The sequence below is a fragment of the Dasypus novemcinctus genome, chromosome 6, assembly GCF_030445035.2.
Source record: "Dasypus novemcinctus isolate mDasNov1 chromosome 6, mDasNov1.1.hap2, whole genome shotgun sequence".
NCBI lineage: Eukaryota > Metazoa > Chordata > Mammalia > Cingulata > Dasypodidae > Dasypus > Dasypus novemcinctus.
Window position 1 is genome coordinate 70,555,195 of NC_080678.1, and position 23,571 is coordinate 70,578,765.

At 35.8% G+C, this 23,571-nt stretch overlaps 1 protein-coding gene across 1 annotated transcript in view; it reads left to right on the forward strand.

The window, feature by feature from the left end:
• CABCOCO1 (ciliary associated calcium binding coiled-coil 1) overlaps positions 1-22,643 on the forward strand; it is a 137,880-nt gene extending 115,237 nt beyond the window's left edge. The window contains exons 6-8 of the mRNA XM_004462497.4: positions 13,950-14,072; positions 14,477-14,614; positions 20,124-22,643. Coding sequence (XP_004462554.2) covers positions 13,950-14,072; positions 14,477-14,614; positions 20,124-20,198 — 336 coding nt within the window. The 3' untranslated portion in view covers positions 20,199-22,643. The remainder of the gene's footprint in view (positions 1-13,949; positions 14,073-14,476; positions 14,615-20,123) is intronic.
• Positions 22,644-23,571: the final 928 nt, after the last annotated feature.

The window sequence follows — 23,571 nt, forward strand, 5'->3', positions numbered from 1 at the left end:
TTGAGGGGGTACAGAATGAAGTAATTGCATGAATTTATACCTGGTACTCTAAAACTGGAGTTCAAATCCTACTTTGGGTTAAAGACCAAAATAGATTGAAGGGCCTCTAATCAAATATTCCACCCACTAATGTATTTCTAAAGGATCATACAAATTCCTATGTTTGACATTGACTCATAAGAATAAGAATAGGTCAAAATACATTTGCAGAGTTATATAAAGGAGTCCGCGAAGTACAGGCCTGTATTCTTTCTGGCTTGAGTCAGCACCATTAGCCCTTCACTTTTATGAGACCTAAATTTAACTCTAGTTTTTAATAATAATAATAAATATAATAATAAAAGTTTTATCTACATATAAGGTTCATCTTGTTAAAATGCATTCAGATACATAGTGCTTTATAGGGCCCAATACATGCTCTTTGATGATTTAGTGGTGAAAATTTGATGTGATTCATTGCCACCACCCTCTGAATTTTAATAATATCATGACTCATTGTGATTTTTACATTTCTTAGAGGACCAGCTTGGTCGAAACCATTGCAGTGGTTTTTACTGGGGTCAACTGAACCAAGGTTCCCAGAATATTCATGAAAGGAACATGCTTGTGTGTTCTGAGCAGCCGTAATCTATCATGGATGATGCCAGATCGACAGATTATGAGTTTACAGTGTCAACCCAGTGAATTAAAGCTTTGTTGTAGATCAGCTTGCTATGCAATTATTTCCAGTTCATATACTATAAATCATCACTCTTCACATGACAATCAGCAATTTCCATCTAGCATTCTAAGCATCCATGTTTTGTCTTAATTGTGCTGTCAGATTCTGCACCTAGAACAGGGTGATATGACTAGTACTGATAGCTTAGAAAATAAATTTCACTGTCACTAGAACCTATTTAAAGAATCTTGTATGTTCTCACTTTTTGTTGAGCTGTTTGGTATTTATGTCGAAATAATAGGAAATGAATTTAAATAGAAACACTTCTCATGGCTTATCTCTGCAAACAAAAAAAAAACCATAATTTACAATAAATTAGCACAGCAGTTGTTAGTGTAGCTCAGCTTTATTTTGCAATTTTCACACCTAAACTCACAAGATGACACTTTTTCTGATAAGGTAATCTTTATAAGGTAGTTCTGTAGGTGATTAAATCTGACAGATGCTAGTGTGATGGTGAGGTTCATAGATACAACAGCAAAACACTTAGAAAATTCTTGTTAAAATAATAAAATGTCTTATGGTCTACCAATAGAAAAATCAATCTGTAAAAGAATATATCACACACAACATTATATTTCTGTGTCTGAAACCAAAATTAAATTATTTACCAAGAAAACAACTATAATGTTTTAAAACCTCATAGGAAAATGGTATTTTTATTTTAGAATAAAGAATTACTGTAATAATATTATCTTCCCAATCATTTCTTAGTATTTACCATCATTGTCAGGAAGAATGAGAATAAAATGTTTCAAATACAAACAGAAGCTAAAGAAAAAGAATGTGTCTTTTCATAACATTTTGGTAATCTGTTTTTTCAAAACATGCCTTAAATACCAGATTCATCAAAGATATAACCTTCATTTTCTCTTGGGGCAGTGATGATAATCAGGTGGCTGATATTTCCAATGATACTAGCAATCTGAAATATGTTAAGGCTTAACTGTAGGCTGTATAATTAGATTAACCCAATTAATACTAAGCCTTCGTTTTGCAATGCACATTTATTACTTGAATGTTTTGTGCCTGGGTTTCTTTTATTAGCAGAAGCATTTTGAAACAGTAGCTCATTGTCCTTGTTTGTATGACATTAGCTTAGCTAGAGCTGATTGATATTACAATCTGCTGAAGCACTATATTGTAGCATTTGTGTTTGATTTTCTCATCTAAATATCAGTTACCTACTGTACAGAGTTCATTTCTAAATACTGGGAAGTTTCTTGAATGGAGTAAATTGACATGCTGGGCCCGATTCACTGGCTTCATTAGCATCCCGACATACCAAGGCTGTGCTCACAGATGTGTGAAAACCAGAACGGCCCTTCCTGGCCTGAATAATTCTCTCATCAGTCAACGGCCTCCACTCATCCTCAATATTCCGGTCTTATAGCGACAGTTTGTTCATTTTACATAGCTCCATCTAGCTTGGGCAGCCTCTGGAAGCACCTAACAATTAGCAGAGGTCCAAGAGCAGGGGTGGGCACCCAGATGAGGAGCAGCCTGAGTTATAGGACATATGGGGGGGGGGGCGAGAGGGAAGGAATAAGGAAAGAAATCTAAATGTGGCACCTGTACGTCAAGAGACTCTTTCGCAGCAAAAAGTGAAAGGTGATTTATTGACATATCAGACCACAATGATTTCCTACATTTATTTATTCAATAAACACTTATTACTTTCACACTATTTATCAGCCACTTGCCAAGGCAGCAAAGTGGAGGACAACACAGATCAAGTCCCTGCAATCAGAGAGCTTCCATTTAAGCATTACTGCAGACATTAATATGTGTCATAAAAATCTATTTGTAAAAACACTTTTAAGTTTTCTTGTCAGACACTGTAAATGTCTTGCAGATACTGAGTTAATACTGCCTTAATCCTCACAAAAGCCCATAGCATGGGTAAACAGAGCTCCTTCTATTTTCTGGATGAGGAAACAGGGACCCTTGCCATGGGACCCAGTGATGAATAAGTATCCTTAGAACTCTGCAGTCATGAGTTTTGCTTATGACAATGACAGTGTTTCAATATAGCTAATAATATTGCTTCTGGGGGGCTAAGAGTTTTAAAATAAGATTGGGGCAGTGGGTTTGAATTCTCTGCCACTCAGAAAAATGAATGATTCCAAACCGTACAAATAGATGCCTAAAATCCAAATAGATGCCTAAAATCCATAGGATGAACACAGCACATGGGCATTTATAGGGCAGGGGTTCTTAACCTTTTTTGTTCCACGGACCCCTTTGCCAGTCAGGCAAAAACCACAGACCCTTCACTAAGTCCACACTGTACTGTGTGTTATTTAATAAACATATCACACCCACACCAACACATCCCCACAAGAATATTTTTTTTGAATTTCAATTCAAGCTCTTGGCACCCTGTTTAAGAACCCCTGCTACAGAGCAATTGTTAAGATAGTCAGTTATTGTTGAGGCCACTGGGCAGCTGTATAATTCCTTTCGTTAAATGGAGGAACTGATAAGAAATTATAGTCACAGGATAGACAATGAAACTGGGCCACAACAGAATTAATATCATATTCACCCAGGTTTGACATCAAAATTTTATCAGCCATGAGAGTTATTTTACTGTCTTCTGTCATGAATAATCATACTATATTTAATTTTAATCATTGAAATGTAAAAATAATAAAAAGTCACCAAAATAGTCTATAGTCAATTTTCTGATAAAGTAAATTTTGTCGACCCCCCCCCCCTCCAATTTGTGATTAAATGTCCTCCAGAAAGTTTTTTTTGGGGGGAAGTAGTGTTAATTAAAAATATGGAAATGGATTTAAAGCACATTCTGAACACAGTGGAAGAATAATCACAAGAGATTTGTTCACACAGCCATGCCGGCTTCTCAATGTGTTTTTCAGCTCTCTAGGTTATTGGTTGTTTTTCTGCGTGCCTATTCCTAGAGAAAACTGTGATTCCAATGAAAACAGTAATTACAATTACAACAAATAGGACAAATTGCTATTTGAGCAGGAACATGCAGTTTAAGTCACCAAAACGTAACCTCTGCTCCTGTATTTTCCAGTTTAATAACACAAATGAATTAAGCATGTTCTCAGATTTCTTTCTAAACGCAGTGCTTTTTATATCTTGTAATCTTTTTTAAAAACACTCTATCCTCCATACCTTACATCTGTTTACTTATTTGGAGCAATACACTGTAGTGTGGGAGGAACCAGTGAACAAAATCTTTCAGAAATGACTTGAGAACTTATTTTTTCTGGTCCCTAGTGTGTCTATATCATTTTACCTTTCAGGATCTCTATTTACTCACCTATAAATTGGAGATAAACATTTTTTGGGGAACCATGAAGAGCCAGCAGTGTTCTATTTTACCCTAAGCATGGGCTTTTGGTGTCAAATAGATCTGGGTTCAAGTTCTGCCTGAATCTACCATTTTCTAGTTGTGTGACTTTGGTCAAGTTACTTAACCTCTCTGAGCTTTAGGTTCTTCATCTAAATATTGGAAACAATAAATAAAACCTCTCTCCCAATGTAGAATGTAAAGAACCTAAAACTTGCAATATGTTTTCTAATGCCAAGCATCAGTAAATTCTCAATAAACAGGAGCTGCTTTTTTTTATAACTTCCTCATCTTCATTAACATTTATCTTCCTGGAAGCTGGTCAGTGCTTCCCTTGGGCTTCCCCATCATCCAGCTCCTGTGTCTTCTGTTCACACTTACTCCTGGGAGGAGCAGGTACAAAAAGTATGAACCACAACCCTTGAACTTGGGCACCTCAGCACCACTCTAGAGCTCTTTTGATATTATTTCTGTCCGGAGCTAGGTGGGGGGAGTCATAATGCTAGGGAAGTTTTAGAATTCTTAAGTTCTTTATGTCTATAAAACAACTATCAGTCAGTTTGAGCAATGCAGGCAAATCAGTGAGAAGCTGGTTGGCATTATGCTAATCAAACAAATGCTCACTCTAGGGCTCCTTTGTAACTGGAAATGCAGGTATTGCATGGATGTACTAATAAAGCCACTAGACTTGTTTCTCTGAGTGTTATCATTTTTCATCACAAATGTTCTGAACATAATTGTAGCTGAGCAAACAAACTGGCAGCCCTGACAATTATTAAATGAATGAATTCCCTACTGGAATTCTCAACATCTAATGAATGCCTCCAACGTACAGAGACCTGAACTAGGGACCCTCATGGCATATAAGAGGTAGTGCCTGCCCTCAAACTGCTTCCACAAAATAGGAGGAGATCCCTCATACATGGCAGTAATTCAAGATACAATGTGTCAAGCAAGAACCATACAAGAGAAACAAGGCAAATACTGAGAGCACAAGGGAGTTTAGAAATACTTTGCTGGAGATGTGGAAGAGCTTGCCGGGCAGGGCAGAGGCCATGTTAACCGGCAGGGCGGAGGGAGAACAGTCCCACCAGAGGGAGCAGCACAGGCAGGCCAGGGGCGAGGGAAAGCACCGTCAACCATGGTTTTGTTTTTTATCTAACAAGTATCTATTGAGCACTCACTGTGTTCCAGGCCCTGTGCATATTAGGAAAGAGTGAGTAGCCCAGGTTGGCTGGAGTTCAAGGGCTGGGAAGGCAAGAAATTTTGTTTGAAGGCTACAGGGTAGGCAAGGTCTTGAAAAGAAAGGAGCAGGTGTCATTGCATGTCATACAGCCATTATGTAGGTGCCCCCCAACATTTGATGATGACAGTGTCAGGAATGAAGGAAAGTGAACAATTGAAGACAACTGGTTACCAAGAAGTTGGTGATACCATTGAGATACAAAGAAAATGGAGGAGGAGCAGGTTTGGGGAAGATAATTAAGTTTTGAAATAAATAGTCAAGCATTCCAATAATCAAGGACTGTGTAATCCAAATATTCTACATCATGGCAGGAAAATACTAAATCTGTGGATCTACACAGGCCGGTGACATTGAGTCTTAGATAAACAGAGAAAAGGTCACTTGAAATTCAATAATGTAGAATGTAACATCTGTAACTGAACTAGAGATGACCTAGTCCAACCCCTTAGTTTTACAAATGAAGAAACCACATCTCTCTACTGAGTGGCAGAGCCTATCCAGGGCTCTGGTTACACATTTAAGGGGGAAAGAAATCCAGATTTCTCAAACATTCAAATTTGGAATAAAGATACCACCAAACTTTCTCAGAGCTGCTGTTGTTATTTTTGGTTTCTTTGTTCTTGACTAAACAAATATGTTTTACAGATTACAAATGAAAGGTCTTTTTTGAGCACATCTATTGCTGTTTATAATGTTGTCTACAAAGTCAAGTTTTGTAGTTAATCTCCAAGAATTCAGATTCCATAGAAAGCCTCCGAACTCTAGAGCAACCTGAGCTGTTCCTTACAAGGGAAGACATGACTCCCTTTAGATTGTTGAAATAATGACACCTGGCATATGGAATGAGGCACTGCCTTGAATAAACCTGAGAGGAAGGGCCTCCGGCTAGAGCACTTTTCCTAGATGACCAGGCACACGGGAGTAAATTGGCAGCAGTTTCCTCCAAAGCAAGAGAATCTTGTCCTGCTGACCAAAGAAGTGCCTAATGCAGTTAAAGATTCAGCTAGTGGCTATTTAATAAAAAGGAGGCATGGGGGAAGGAGGGCAGCTAGCAGAGAGGGAAATATTTATACCCGTTAACGTTTCCTTTTAATAATTTGTAAGTCAACTGGAGAAAGAAGAGACACACAAACTATGAATAAAATATCCCAAATATAAACACTGAGCCTTCTGCAAATTTTCTTTAGTTAAAAATTAAGGTTGAGGACGACTAAAGTAAATGACTACGTTTTCGTGGTCTCATTTCCTTGATGCTAAGGGTTACCAACTGATTTACAACTTCCTGTGTTGTTTTTTAAATCTATATTTGTCAGCACATTTTTAATGTCAGATGACTTAAAATAGACATTGTGGGCCCAGGAGGTCAGAAATAACAATATTACATTGACTTCTTTAAAGATTTCATAGCAATTTACAAACATGCTAGCTTGGCCTCCAAAAACTTTTTATTTCTAGCTGAAATTAGTTTCAATACAGTTTTAAAGAAGTTTGGGTTGCCTTTTTTTTTTCCTTCCCACTGACAACTAATTGTAGTTCAATCAGTTATACTTTGAAGTTAAGTACATTACGTGTATAGCTTTCTCCAAATAGTTTCAACGTCCTCTTATCCAGATAGTTTAAACTGTCAAAATAACAGGAAGCTCATGAAAAAAGATTAGAACCAAGGACATAGGGTTCTTCCACTGTAGTTTCTGTTCTAACCATTATCGATTTATTTTCGCACATGGTTTCTGCAAATTAGGGTTACTTGTTCAAAGAGTATACTCAAATATGAAGACTTTGAGATAGCTTCATCTTCTTATATGCGATCATAAGATGTAACTAAAACCTAATACATGTAAAACTAAATTTTAACGTTCATGTTTTAGAATTTACCAAATAAATATTCCTCAAAGATAACTGCATAACCCATCTTTGTTATATTGACTAAGAGATACTGGTATTTGAATTTCAAACCCTTTTTGAAAAAAGACCTAATGCGGAGTACTTCCACAATTTTAAATATTAAAATACTCAAGTTTAAATAGAACTCCTTAGATGAAACAAAAAAAATCTGCCTTTGATCAGAACTGTTTGAGATATTTTACTCAGTATTCAAGGGTGTGTATTCTAGAAGATAGCCTGTTAGGGTAAACATACTATTTGAGTGGCTTCTAAAAAATATTTTTGGAAAGCAGTAAATATTTCTTAACTATTTATAATGGAGCCTGAGAAAGCTGCAAGATAAAGTCAACCTAAGAATCAAAAGTACAATCTGAATTTAATAGTTTCAAGAGCTCTGGTATCTCAGTTTTCACAAGAAAGTGTGTTGAAAGTTTGCCCTGTATGCTCTCTTCACCTTTGACAAAATTTGTTAAAAGGAATCTTTTTCAAATGAGCTGAATCTGGGCAACAATGGGTGTCACTTTTTTTTTTTTAATGCTGAAAACCAAAAGATTGAAAGAGTGACAAATTGGGTGGGGGAAAGGGAGAGGCAGCTTTTATAATTTTAAAAAGTTAGATGTCAACACTCTGCTTTTTGTGTCTAGGTGATTTGCAGTAGTCCTGACGGTGCCATATAGCTACCTAACGAGCCACACCGTTCTAGGTTTCAAAACAGAGATTGTTTGGGTCGAAGAAACTCTTTATATAGGATGACATTGGGTTATTTTAAAGACTGTGACTCTATTGAAACGGAATAATGGCATGTCCTCATTTAACAAATTCTTCCAAGTTAATTGCGCTGCTTGGGCAGCATTCACGTTACATGTAGAAATAGCATAGACCAGTGTCCTTACTAGGAGTACTCTAGTCTGTATTCCAAGGCTGACATTATAAAGATGAGCCCTTCAATAATGACCATCATTATAAATAATAATAATGCACCTTGGATTTTAATAATGCCTTCTCTTTGAAGAACGCCCAGCATTTTTATCTACTTTATCTGATTTGTGCTTGAAACAATTCAATGAAGTAAGCAGGTAGCAATTATCCTTATCCTCCTTCCACAGATAAATAAACTGAGGCCTAGGGATTTTCCTAGCATCATACAATTAAGAAAAGGGCCAAGTCTAAAACCCATAATTCAGTGATCTATCTGCCAGATTATTGGATTATTACATCTTTTGAAAATATCTGGGTATCTGAAGAAGGGTTTTAGCCCTCAGGAAACATTTGCACCACAGCCAGATCAAAACATTTCTCCGTTTTAAATTGCATTTACACTACAAGGAGTTTCTCTCTTTCAGCTACATTAGAGGGGATTTTATTGTCTACAATCATTAAGATGGGAGGACTCAGATTTCTTTTCAGAAATACACTTAGAAATACTAAAGATGTCTAGTATACTCCGGAATCAGTTTCAACTTCTTTTAAAAATCCAGCACAAATTTAACAAGATTGAATCAAGATATATAAATAAAAATGGACACAAGGTGTTAACTGGAGTGTCCTAGCCAGATTGCAAATTGGTTTACCGTGGCCTGCCAACTTAAATTCCGTCTTGCAACTTCAGCTTCCTGTCCTAACTTGTGCCATGTTACTGTTCCCTATTTAAGTGATTAACATGTGTGGATCTGATAGTCTCAAAGCTCTATTAAGTTATAAATGTTCAAACTACCAGTATGCTGTAGATAAAAATAGAAGTTGCTATTACTTGTCTATTCATTCCCTGCAGAAGCCTGGCAACATTTTAAACCTTTTCAAAATATAAATACTGCATATTAAGCCTAGGGAGAAAAAATTAATGTGCTGCATTTGCAAATTTATTCCCAAATCAAAAATGCAAAGGGAAAGGAGGACTCTTGCAGTAGATTGATCTTCTACATTTACACACTATATTTAGAAGTTTGTAATGGCCCTACTGCAAAAGAAAAATACTTAAGAAATTGGATTAATTAAAGTTTTTCTGATACGCCTAGCTTTTGAATTTCCTGCCTTTTCATTTTAAATTTATGGCCTCCCTATGATATTAGCAGAGTTTATTGCATTTTGCAGATGGCATTCATATGTTGTTACTTTAAGTGTAGTATATTGTGGGCAATGGGTTACAATGTTTTGTTAAAAATTTCCAGAACTACGCAAGTACTTCTTAATTAGACTTGCAAATGGATGCCTTTCTTCAAGTGGGAAAAAAAGTTAAAGCATTACAGGAATTTTTGTGCCTTTTTCCTTAATGTTGAGGAAAACTTTCAGTAAAGTTTGTCTTTTTGAAACTTTCACATTTTTTTCATAAGTTATAAAGTCATCAAGCTGACAAATCCAAACAAATGTCTTTTTAAAATGAGCCAGTTTTCTGTCTCTGTGCCTGTAGCTTAAAAAGGGTTGAACAGATTTCTCTTGCTTCCTGCATTCGAGATAGTACAAAACTGTAATCTCGAATAATTTAATAATCGTCACCTTAATGACAGAATGCAGTGATACAAATACTACCTACCATGTCTCCGAAGAGGCATCACTAAAGAAAAACTACACCAGAGTTAATACCATCGATAATGCTAACACATAGAGTAGACAAAGAAAGCATGAAGTAATACAATTTTCAGATAAAATCCTTATACTCCTTGTCAGACACGGTCAGGTCTGGAAGAAGGCTCTAAATCCTATAAGCATGTCCTTAGACACAAACTAACCGTATACTTAGTTCCAGGAGGGTTCAAAATACCTATCATTTTTTCCTATGGCAAATGTCCATTTCATATTGAATATGTAAAATCTTAAAAGAGTCCTATTCATTTCATTTGGCTTGTAAGTAAAGACCTCGGACTTTTTAAATCTACATAATGTTCGGCAATGAAATTTTGTGCTTATGTGTATTAAATTATGCCAGAAAGCCATTTACTTGATATTCTTTAAATACCATAGCACAATTCAACTAAAGCTCAGATTGTAAACCTTCTTAAATAACACTAATGCAATGTGCACATAATGAACAATATAACTAACTTAAGTTAATTTTCATGTAACAGATAACATCTGGGGAAAATGTACACTAGTAAGTTATGCAAAACTAATTTTCTAGCAACCACATCTATAGATGTTATTTATTGTATGTTCACTTAACAGCCCATTATTCTGTTTAGAAATCTATTCTCTTCTTTATTAGTACCTTTAATGTACTCACCTTGGTTCAAATGTTCTGCTCATTATCAGAAAAAATATAAATGGCATTCACATGGAACAACATGATTGTTTTTATTATATCCATTTGTGTGCAAGCATTCAAAAATGGCAAGAGAAGCACATTTATTGCTTTACATTCAAAGTAATATTTAGGGGGTATTTGAAAGTCAAGCAAAACCAATCATTTGGTCAAATGGATGTATGTGTATAATCAGAAACTCCTGATTTTTAATCTCAAGCATTAGGCCTCAGGCAAGTCACTTAAAATTTTTCCCTTTGTTTCCTGATCTGAAGATTGTGGGTGCTACTCTCATACAGAGTAAGAGGGCTTGCTAAATCAAGGTATCAAACAGGAGTGTTTTGATTTTTTTAAATAAATATACTTGATCTTTTTTCTGTTTTTATTTTTCCAGATTTAAGAGGCAACATATTAAACTTTTGAGAAAAAAAAAATGAGACAATTACAATTCTACAGGAATGTATAAAAATAGTTATAAAACTAGCTTTATTTAATTTGCTTCAACTATTCATAGACTTGAGGAAATTATAACGTTCTTCTTTCAGAAAAATATAACTTAATAAAGCTGACCATGTCTCTCTGTTTTAAACAGATTTTATTACAGAACCAATGATGTTATAAAACATGAGGTTTTGTTAAAAAAATACAAAGGCCTAATTGTATTTTTTTTTTTTAAGAAAGTATTGCATCAGACGGTATCATTTAAACATAGTTGCTGGCTCTGTGCTCTCACAGTTATTGTTTCTAATTATCCTTAAGGTTGTTTTTTAAAAAGGCTGCTTACAGGAAAAATAATCACTGATATTTCTGGGCATTGTGCTTATTTCAAACTATATATTTGACAGTGTACCTTTTTATTAATGAAAAGACTTATTTGTCCTCGTCTGAAATTGTGAAATTTCTTTCCCTTAAAGTATTTTACTAACATAGCTAAATGTAATTCTTCATGAAAGTGAAAAACATAGCTATAATTTGGTTCATAAACAGTACGGCAAACACCCTCAAAAAGAAATGTTCACCCCAGTTTTTGTGCACAAATTAAATCAAATTAATAGTCATATGACCTATACTCATAAATATCTAAGAAAAGGAAAGCCCAGCTCTCTCTGAGAGTTTAGGTCAGAATTTCAGTTTCTTGGGCTAAATGTGATCTTCATTCCTCCATGAAAAGTGATGATGTGGAGCTAGAGAGTACTGAGGTTCCAGCCTGTTGCCCAATCCCCAGCCCCACTGCCCCAACACACACACACAGTGCCAAAGACCAGGAACGCCAGGAGTTGTCCATCATTTCAGATGAACCTGACAAGGAAATCCAGATCACAGGGGGTATGAGGTATAAAATGAGAGACTTGAACACAAATACCTGTTTACATTGAAGTGTATCATCTGATGGAAGAAAGGGTGTAAGTGGCCAGATGGCAGGCTCTGCTACTACCAAGATGGAGCGGCAATCTATTAAGAACTTCCACCAGGGGATAAGAACAGAGTAGTAGAAAGGCCTATCCTATATAGGAAAAAGAAAACCATAGCAGCATGACAAATATGGCAATGGCAGACAAGATTAAATTTTGCTTCATTTAAATAAAATACTTTCTTAAAACCATGCAGATTAGCTCATGCTTTTTTCCCAGTGCCTGCAAATTCAAAACACTCCATTAAATTCCTTTCTCTCCTCTTTTTTTCAAAGTCTCACTCCCTCCCTCAAACTCCCTGTTTTTCATCCCATATTAAATAGTATACCTCTAAATAAATACTTCATTATCTTTCCTTGTTTCTGGGTTTCTATGTACAGCTTATTTACTTTACCTTTAAGGTTTCAGAGGGCACAAAAATATCTTAAGTATTGTCTCTTATCTACCTTGGTGAAATAAAGAGTAACAGAAGATGTGGGAGGATGAAAAACAAGAATGATGAAAAAATATAAATAATTTTGTAAAGATGAAAAGACTTGTAAGCAAGGAGGGAAGAAATGGCTTATGAATCTAACAAGAGAAAGGAACAGCTCTGATATGTTTTCTCAATATTCTGATTAACATTTAGTCAACTTAAGATAAATAATCTGGAATGATATCACCTAATAGAATAAAAATTAAGTGCTTATTATAATTTCTAAGTATGAGAATGTGATAACCCATTACAGTTTACTGAAACTGCATAGGTCAAGAAGTACATCAGGGTTTAACAGTCCCAACCCTGTCACTAAGCATTTATTTGACCTTGGGCCAATCATTTAAACTTTTTGTCTCCATATTTCCTTGTCTATAAAATTAGGACACAACAGTGCTTCTATATATTCATACCGAACAGCAACTTGCTATAAAATCAAGTTGAAATTAATAATATGAATTCAAGGCAAAAAGCATACCCATTGGTAAGGCCAAGAAATAACTTAGCTTCCAGTACATCCTACATCCTAAATAAATCAAAAAATTAATTCTCAAATGATGAAATACAACCTATAAGTATATTTGGGATATTGTGGATAAGTTAGAAATTGAATATAGATGATTTCAGGGTTTATGCATTTTCAGAGTTTGGTCTTCAAACATGTAGGCTCAGACTGTGATTTTGTCAGCATACGATGGGTGGCTCCATCTCAGGGTCACATTAACAAGCCCATGTGAGCTTACTATATGAACCAGAACAGCAATTTATGGATCTACACTGAGGAATATAATAGGCATGAAAACAAGAGCACTCAAGTGGGCATATATTTATAGATCAATTGAGATGGGAAGTAAAATTATTATCAAAACATTGCTTGTTAAACATGGAATCAGAACAAGGAGAACTCATTAAATGATTCAGATATTTAATGCCATCAGTCCCCTCATCTCCCCGAAGTCATGGAAGGATGGGCATATCCAAAGTCAGCTACTCTCCTTTTTCTTCGTTTCTACTGTTGACTAATCATCACCCCTCCACCCCCCACCAGTGGCATGTTCTTTCTGCAAATTGTTCAGTGCTTACAGTGAAGGCTTATCCTGGCCCTATTGTTTATTATTTTTCTAATCTCTACTCTCATCTACTGTATACAGGCTTTAAAGCCTTTATTGTCCTTATCATCCAGTTCTTACTGGTCATTTCACTATTGCCCCAAGGCAACTATACTCTGCTGAGTAATATCAGTCACCACCTGGCTGTTATTGGGTGAACTAAGTGCCTAATCCTGTGCCAGAACTGGAGAAGATAACAGAGTCTAAACATGCTCTCTAGCTACAGGGAGCTTGTAGGTAGGAGGAAGGGGACAATAACATATGAAACTAAAATTAAAGACCAAGGCAGTATGAAATGAAGTCTTAAATCAAAGAGTGGAGAAAAAGAATAAGGTAGGGGTTAGAACAAAACGCTAATTGTAAGGCATGGAGCAAAAAAAGCACTAGAGAACCAAGAGGGTAGATGGCTTCAAGAATCCACAGAGGAAGAGACACTTGAAGGATAATAGACTTGGATCTATGGGTCATTTTTAAGGGAATTGGCTGAAATTGTGGTTGTTCAACAAAGGCTATATTATCACAACTCTTTTCTTCCCCTCCAGCAAATGATAGAGGTTATAAAACCTACAGATGACCCTTTCCCAGAACCTCTAGAAGAAGGAATTGCATTTGATATTTATTCAGCATTCATAGTGCCACCTCCAACCCTGGATACAGAAATAAAGGTATGCTTCCTTTTTCTTTTAACTCATGCTATCTCAGCCTTACATTCTCTAAAGGAGAAAGGAATGGAACTCAATGTTCTTCCATTTTCTTTCCCTCTGATTTTTCTCAACCAAATAAAAATATGTCTTTTAGCGTTGTTTCAAAGGTGGGCCAGAGGAAGGTGGTTCAGACCTTCCACCCCATCATCCCTAATACGAACACATTCACTTTCCCAAAAGTAGACCCTGTCTGGGAACCATGACTTTATCTGTCATGGTCCACACTGATAGATACTGAAAATGGTAACGTCAAATCAAAATCTCCTTCCAGATTGACATTGCTCTTCAGTAAAAGTTTGAGGTTACATATAAATCACTGAATGCTCCAGAAAGCACTTGAGTGTTGTTTACTTTCGATATTCTAGGCATTGGATCAAGAACAAGGCCCAGATGAGTCCCAAGCAGAAACCGACACTTCAGACATGGATCCTTTAGCTGGTTTCACCATTGAAGATGTAAAATCAGTGCTGGGTCAAGTCACAGAGGACATAATCACCATGCAGGTACTTAGTACTGATTATGTGCTCAGTTATTCGATTCCTGGTTAATTAACCAACCTCAACCTTAATGACTGTAAACATTATCCACCCTCTGCCAGCAAGTGTGGCTTCTGATGGACGAGTTCAATTTAACATCACAAAACTCTCAGCTTAGTCATCTGAGATTCACTATGATCACAAAAGAGATTAGCTAACAGGATCTAGTATCTGGCAATTGTTATCAGTTTATAAAATCATTCAGCATCAAAACTCAAAATACAACATGGTGAGGACTTTGTGCATTGTCACACTGTAAATATTACTCATGCAAGAATAATCTGAGTACATTTCTAAAGAGTAAACACTGAAAAGCAAATCATAACTCTTAGCTACGTCTTCTCACCAATTTCCAAAGAGAGCCTTTCAAGTCTTTGAACTCCCTCTCAGATAGTTCGTTCCTTTTCACATATCACTAATAGCTAAGTAATTTACACCAGAAGCTGCATGAAAATGGTGACAGCAGCAGCCATCTCTGTAGCAGCTGCCAATGATTCATCAGGCTGCTTAGCTTTATGTTTCATTTTTTTTCATTCTGTCCAAAAAAAAACATTTCTGCCACAACCCAAAGACTTGCTGGAATTCACATCATTTCATAGTCAAAATGATTAAATAAGTGAAGTGCAAATTTTGAGTGAATTTACAATTTCTTATGGAAATTACCATGACTCAGTAGAACAGCCTATCACATACTTAAAATATTAATGCATCTCAGGGGAAGATTTGTTATCTGAACATGAGACCATATATAAAAAGCTCACTGTTCTTGCAACTAATTTAGAAAGAGCAAAAGATTAGTTTGGCATAAGCATACCTTGTTACTTGTTTAATCATCAAATGTTATTGCACTGTTTACATGAACACTTAATGATTTGGTGCCAACAGAATTAGCCAAAGTCCTCGGCTTAATAAGGAGTGTTTAGTATTTACCAGAAATAGTGGAAGAACACGTTTTACACAAAGCTTTATTGTTAACAACCTCATGAATGTAATAATTGGGTACTGTGTGAAAGGGCAGAGGGCAGCTGAATTAAACTGAATTCTGAACGTATCTCCTTTTTAGATTTGATAACATTTCATCTAAATATAGTTTATGTATAATCATGGCCCTGGGCTCCTTGCAATTCCATGGCTCTGAAATTATTGCTGAGGAACTACTAGACAGTAATTGAATTGTTTGCAGGCCCACAAAATTGAAAACATCTTTAACAAGGCCATGTTCCATGTAGTGAGCAGTATGTGCTTATTCATTGAAATATATATATCTGTATTTTTTAATATTAGAGTCTGCAGCATTTATACCCCTGCTCTATAAAAGAAAGACTACAACTGCTGTGTGTATCATCGTCCCCTTGGCCTGACGCCGTCCTTCCTGGGCCTAGACGTTCATTAGCTTCCTCATCTAAATGTAATTAGGCATAGGAAAACTTGGATCAGAGTTGAGGAATGTGTTTCCTTTAGGTGCCAGGATCGTTCCATACTAAGTGGATTCATGCCAAATTATTGCCAAATTTTTAATGAAATGACACGGTGATGTGGACTTATACAATGTCTCAAGATAGCTAACCCCTTTATGTATTTTCTTTCAATAATCCTAGTAAACCCCATGCAGGCACGACCCCTGATGATCAAATTGAAATATGAGACAGAGAAAGACTAAGACTCTTGTTCAGAGCTTCCAGGGTCAGAAACTGATGAAAGTCCTGTATGGAAGCTGTGAACAGAGTTAGTTCTAATTCCAGTGTTATCCACAGAAACCACATAACCTCTAATATCACGACCAGACTACTTTGGGTTTTAATACTCCTGTGGTGTGGCACTTTTTCAGTGTTTACGTTTGTGTCTTGGTCAGATTCCAAGTTGGGTAATTACTCTCTGCTTACCTAAATTTCTGTTCCCGTTTTAGACGGGTAAGTTATTTTCCACTTCTAAAACCTGCCTTCTAGGGGAGTTGATGTGGCTCAGTGGTTGAGCACAGGCTTCCCACATCTTAGGTCCTGGGTTCAGTTCCCAGCCCCAGTACCTCAAAAATAATAATAATAATAATAATAATAATAATAATAATAAACCCTGCCTTCTAGTGTTCCTGACTCTAAAAACTGCTACATTCCTTTTCAAATGTAGCTGCAAGTCAGTGGGCAGTGTTATATAAGCCTTCTAAAGACACTGACCTGCTTTCCTGCTTGCAGGAAAATTGAATGAATTAGTATTTATAAGATGTTTTAAACTTTTTCATATGTCTTTCTCCTTTTTTAAAAAGCAATAGTGTTATTGTAGTTTTTGGAGGAAAATACAGTAGAGAATTCAAATTTTAAATATAACTTTTTCAGAGCTCCTTCTTCAGCATGGTTACAGGCATATTTCACTTTCCATATTTCAGAAATTTTTGAAACTATGATGTCAATCCTTAATATTTTTTTAATGTAAATCCATTTAGTTTCCCATTGAATCACTCTATAGTTTTAGAGACTTATTAAGAATGAAGTTTTCTTGGCCCTGAGATGTTAATTAAAATTACACTGACTAGAGCAAAAATTTAAAGCTTATATAGTTTAAGTATTTTAAATTTTTAAACACATTCAAAATGAAGTTATTTTGGCCCTAAACTGTAGAACAAAAATTATACCCAATAGAGCAAAGTTTAATATATTTAAAGAATTACATTTCAGAGAAATATGAATGCTAACATTAAATTCTTGCAGGAGATGTTGGCTATTGGCTCTAAGCAACAGGGTGAAATAATATGAAAACCTTGAGGGAAGCTGCCACTTAGGGACTCCAGGTATTTTTAGGTCAACTTAAATTTTCCAGGTTAGAAAAACTGAGAATGAGATCACCTCAAGGTAGTGGTCAGTGAGAGGCTATTGAACCTGAGGTCATGGGTTGTCCATTCTTTCCTAAAAGGAAGCAGAACCAGACCCAACTCTAGTGTGGTTTTATGATAGTGTCTGTTCAGCAGTCTTCTTAGGAATAGCAATGACATCTGGCAAGCTAACGACAACTTGTTCTTGATCAAACAAGGAGCCTTTTTTTTTTTATTTGAACATTTCCAAAATTTTCAAATACTCTATACCCACCAAACAACAACTCCCTCTATCCCCTTCCCCTCTCCCCTAGTAAACTCTAATCTACCTTCTGTCTCTACAAATTAGCTATTTCTACATATTTCATATAAGTGAACTTATACAGTACTTGCCTGTATATGCTTTATTTCACTCAGCATAATATTTGCAAGGTTCATCCATGTTGCAGGTTGTCTCAGAACTTCACTTCTTCTTACAGCTGAATAGTATTCCATTGCATGTATGTACCACGTTTTGTTTATTCATCTGCTGATGGACACTTGGGTTGTTTCCATCTTTTGGCTATTTCAGACAGTCTTTTGGTCCAGGCTCTGCTGATTGTATGCCAACTGAAGTACTGATCATGGCTTAGACGTTTGAAATTTGAGCCCTCTCGTAGTACACCACTCTTTTAGACATGTACCTTAACTTTATGGACCTTTTCCCTGAGGCCCGCACTTGCTTAGATGAATTCTCTTTCAATAAAATTCCAGAAAGGTCTTCAGGTTAATGTGAAAACGCTGGTGAGGTAGTGAAACAGAAGCTGATAGATGATAGCCTATTTTTCCTTAACTAAAAAGAAATGAGACTGTTGGTGAACACAGAAGAAAACTAATTTTAATTTAGAAGAGCCAATTGTTTAGTTAGAGCAATGGTTCCCAATTCTTTGCAATTGTGACCAGAAATGATTTCTTCAAATCATTGGAATCCCTGTATGATCCAATATGTTGTATGCCATAGGTTTATTTTAATGAAGTATGTGTGATATATTTTTTTAAAGATTTCATGACATCATATCATGAAATATGGCACTGGTGAAGCATGTCACAAAATTAGGAGTTGGGGTTGTGAATTTTAAAGAAAGAGGGTATGTTACATTTTATCTAGTCCAACTATATAATTCTCAAAAAAAGAACTAATACAAAGCACAATTAATTGGCATGTCCAAGCTACATAGCTAAACTACCACCTAAGTCTCCAGACTCCTAGTCCAGTGCTCCTTTCAGTCTACCGAAATCACCGCATGAGGGGATTAGTGATCCCTGAGATATGGCAGAGTTCCTTTTAACCCTGGAGGACTACTCTTCATCCCTCCATGCCTCTTCTACCTTTCCATCAAGAAAAGAAAAGATAAGAAGCCAGGGGCCAGAGCTTGATCCAAGAGCTTAATAAAACTTGAACCAGAAAAGACATTCTTGCAAAAATTCAGAATTATTGATACTAATATGATATTTTCAGAAATATCAACTGTAACTGTGAAGGCAAAAGAAAATCTCAACAAATAAGGCAACCAGGATAGACATTTCAATGCTATCTATTATAGTTCTCCTCTTATAAATAAATATATGAATGAATGAATGAATGAATGAATGAATGAATGAAGAGCAAGAAAGCAAACAAGAAAGAGTCAAAGAAACAAATAAAGACTATATCTGGACCAAAAAAATATTTGTTTTTTTTTCAAAATGTCTTCTCTCATAATTAATCAAAACTTCTTAAAATACAATTACCCTGAAGTACTCAAATTATTTATAGATATTAGCATTCCAAACTTTGAATTACTTATTAAAACCTTTATGTACAACTAACCCCAAAAACCTGTAGACTGTTTTAAAATAACCTAAATAACAACAACAAAAGCACTCATTTGCCATGTCACCCAGCACTGGTTTCTCTGTATTTAATTTTATTATCCACTGTTAAAAAAGGGAAGACATTTCCAGAGCTACAAATGTTCAGATAATCTGAAAGCATTTCTAGAATTGTACATGTAGCAGTGATAGTCCACAGAATATCACTGCCAGAGGCTAAATGCTATCACAGCCACAGCAATCATGAAATCCTGTCAGCAATAGCTTACCCTTTTCACCAAAAATATACCGCAGAGTGGTGTAATTCCAAGAGTTATAATGTATGATGAATACTCTTAATTGTGAGAACTGTTCTTCTTGTGAGATTATTTGTGTTGTTATTTCCCACCAGAAGCCTTCTGGGATCCCGTTTAGAATGAATTACATGGGAGACAATCACACCCATTGCTCACGGGTGGAGCACCCCCAACACTGACAGTAATTGAGCCCAGAGCAGTTATTCTGACTTGGTGCTTATTGGTAAAGTCTGTCTGAAAATACAGATAAATTATCCTATCTTCCAACACAAGGCTACGTGAAAAATGGCTGTCCAAATACCACTTCCTGTTCATAGCAGACATGCTATACATTGGGAATGTGCAGAGAAATATGATAAAGTGTTATCACATCACTACAGGCTGAAACACGGCTGTGTCTGCAAAACAGGAAGGTGTGTGAGGGATAATGTCTGTCTTCAGGCACTATAGTATGTCAAAACCGCAAAGACAATGTGCAGCAAAAGATAGCTCCATCGTAACCACTTTTTTATGATTGTCTTCACAGACCGAGATAAACGAAAAGCTGCAAATACAGGAAGCGGCCTTTAATGCAAGAATAGAAAAATTGAAAAAGGCCTGAGGACTCGGTACAAGGGGATGATGCTAAACTTCACAGAAACAAACAAAACCAGCAGGAATAATAGACTCTCCAGAGCAGTGTACCTCCTTCATTTAGTGATGTGAGAAATACCAAGTCCCATTTTTATTGTCCTAAATAATTAGAAAAGTATTGGCCCCAATTTGCTATCTCTTGTCCCATAATAGCCTCAAAATGTATTGCACCAAGTGTAATAAGAACATTTTGTATACAAGAGGTTGGAGAATTATACATAAAAATACAATTACTTTTATGGTACGCCTTTGACATCTTAAATAATAAACACTATTCATCTTCAAGGAGAATGAAGCCAACTTTTTAAAAATAACCTGAAATAAGGAAAAATAATTATTATTTTATCCATATTGACCCAAATGAATTGCTGGAGCATTGTGAAAAGTTACCAGTACCACACTGCTGAGGATAAAACTTGCTTTAAAAAATAGCACTTCAAATGCACATATAAGGGTTTTTTCCCTTAAATCAGTTGGTTTTCCTATTTAAATGTTTCAGTGTGAAACCAATTTTCTGAAATTATATAATGCAGTTTGAAGCACTTTAATTTATTCTGTGCTGTATTTGTTATTTCTAATCTTGTTACTCTCCCAGGAGAATACATGACCTATATAAAAAGAAGCAATGTATAAATGGTTATTAAAGACCAACCTATATATAGATTGTAAAAATCTTAAATACAAATCAAACCCTCAGAGCTTCTAAAATCAACCATTTTATTGCAGCAGAATGATTAAAAATGTCTCCGGCCTTTAAATACCTTTATTAAAATATAATTTCAAAAGAAAATATCCATTTGTCAACTGCTCGTCCCTGGTTTTACAAATTAAAATCATTCGTACCTAGGCCAGTTGTCTCCAAATTTCTTTTACTTCAGAGTAGTCTAGAATGGAGAACATTTCTGGGAGGGGGCAGTTCCTCCAGATGTTCTGATTTATGCAGTACTTACTTCTTGGTAGCACTAGATTAAATATATTCTCTCTGTCCTCTAACCTTGGGCTTTAACTTTACCATCTTCATCACAGAGAAATTGCACAAAACATTCATTTGGGGCCAAGACAGATCTGACAGCATTTGGTAATTTTCTAACTACACTGGTCAACAAAGTAAGAATAGCCCTTAAGACTGAACCATGTCGGTTCCAAGTCTGGAAGGCATGGAGGTCTGCTGAGATATGTCTCTGCCCCAAGCTATCCTTCCTAATTGAAAATGGTGGCGATCAGAGAAGGCCACTAGGAAGGCTCACAAGTCTGGATTAAGTCCAGCAGTCTTTTCCCCTGGGAAAACAGAGAGGTGAAACTGGGAAAACCACAAACAAGGAGACATGGAGTATCTAGGAATCACTAAACACAGCTTCACATGAAATCACTGGCAGAGTGTGGACCTGGATTTCTACTAAGGAATGCTTATTATGAGCAAGAGTACCATGAGTCTAAAACTGAGTGAAAAATAGCCCTTGGATCCCTCCCTAGACACAGTACAGAGATAATACAGTATAAAGATGTCTAAGGATGGGGCCTTTGGAATAAGACTCCTAGGGTGCCGAGGAATCTTTTTGCCCATACAGTATGCACTGTTCTTACATTTTTTATTAAATAATACATACTTCCTTAAAAAAGTGATTTCCATGGTGGATGAAGATTGTGGTTAATAGTATAAATATAAGAATGCTCTTCTTTTTCAAAGTGCTAAGCATATGGTGATACATGAGAAAATTACAACTAATATAACTTATGAATGATAGTTAACAGTAATATTGCAATATTTCACAACAAGGACAAGAAGATATTATTTCAATTCTAAGAGAAAACAATAGGGAGGTAAAAGGAGATATGGAATTTTTTCTTTTGGAGTAATGAGCACATTCTAAAATTGAGTGAGGATGACAGCACAACTCTGTAACAAAAATGAGAGCCGCTGAATGTACACTTTGAATGGATTGTGTAAAGTATGGAACTGTATAACACAGGGAATCCAGAGGTGGAAGATGGATTGTGGTTAACAGGACAAATATGAAAACATTCTCTCATGAATGATGACAAATATGTAATACTAATAAGAGTATTAATATCTGGGTGGGTTGGGGGGAAAATATACCAAATGTAAGATACTGGCTATAGTTAGTAGTAATATTTGACCATGCTCTTTCATATTTTGTAACAAATGTTTCACAACAATGCCAAGTGCTGGTGTGGGGGGTAGTTGTGGGAGGCTTGTATGATGATTTGCATATTTGGTTTATAAATTCACAACTTTCACTATACACTTACTTAGGTGTGTGTTCATATACGAATGATACACTTCAGTAAAATTTTATTTTTAAAAAATATATAGATGCTTTCCTATAAGTACATTTTTAATGACTCTATAGTATTTCATTTTATCAACTCCATAAAGCTTTTTAATTAGTTCTATCGATGAACTTTTTTATTGGTTCTTATATTTCTTTATGACAAATAAGGCTGCATGGGCCATCTTTTGTGTATATGTCTTTGTAAATATATATGATTATACCTCTAGGATAAATCTCTAGCAGGGGAATTTCTGTACCAAATTCTATTGCATCCATCTCCAATTTTGATGGATACTGACAAGTTGCCTACCAAAGATGTTTCACCAATTCACACGCTGCCAACAGTGCATGAGAGTGCCTCTCCACATTGTTACCCACAGTGTGCACTGGCCAATTTCTGTCTTTGGTGTTGTGACAGAAAATAATGCCACATTATTGTCTTAATTTGCTTTTTTGTTTTACTTCTATGGGATTTTTGAGAAATATATTCTCATTTAGTCTTCATTTTATACCTATGGAATCTGAAACTTGGATTATGAACTTGAACAAAGTTGCACAATTAATAAATGGTAAAAAATAAAATAAAATAAAATAAAATAAAAATAAATAAATAGAGGAGTAGGACTTCAAACCCAGGTCTGAGCTGTTTTACAGTTGAGGAAAAGAACACAGGAAATTATAAGTAACTTTTCCATGATCTCACAGCCAGGTAATAGAACCAGGTTTTGAACTAGGTCTGTCTGTTTACAAAACCACATATTTAACCTCTATCCTCTTCTAGTGATCTCTAGCCAACATGAAATAAAGTGAAAACTGACCTTTTTCATTATTAGTTTTAAAAAAGGAACAAACTTCCTTATGCAAGGATGGAATGTACAACCCAGTCCATTCATTGCTTCATCATACAATATGTAGGCACCAAGTACCACCTATATGCCAGGGCGCTGAGTGGTGAGCCAACTGGACATAGTATCTGTCCTAATCTAGTGGAGGGAGATTAGGCAACTGTGATAAAGACAAACCTCAGGGAGTTGGGAGAGTATAGGT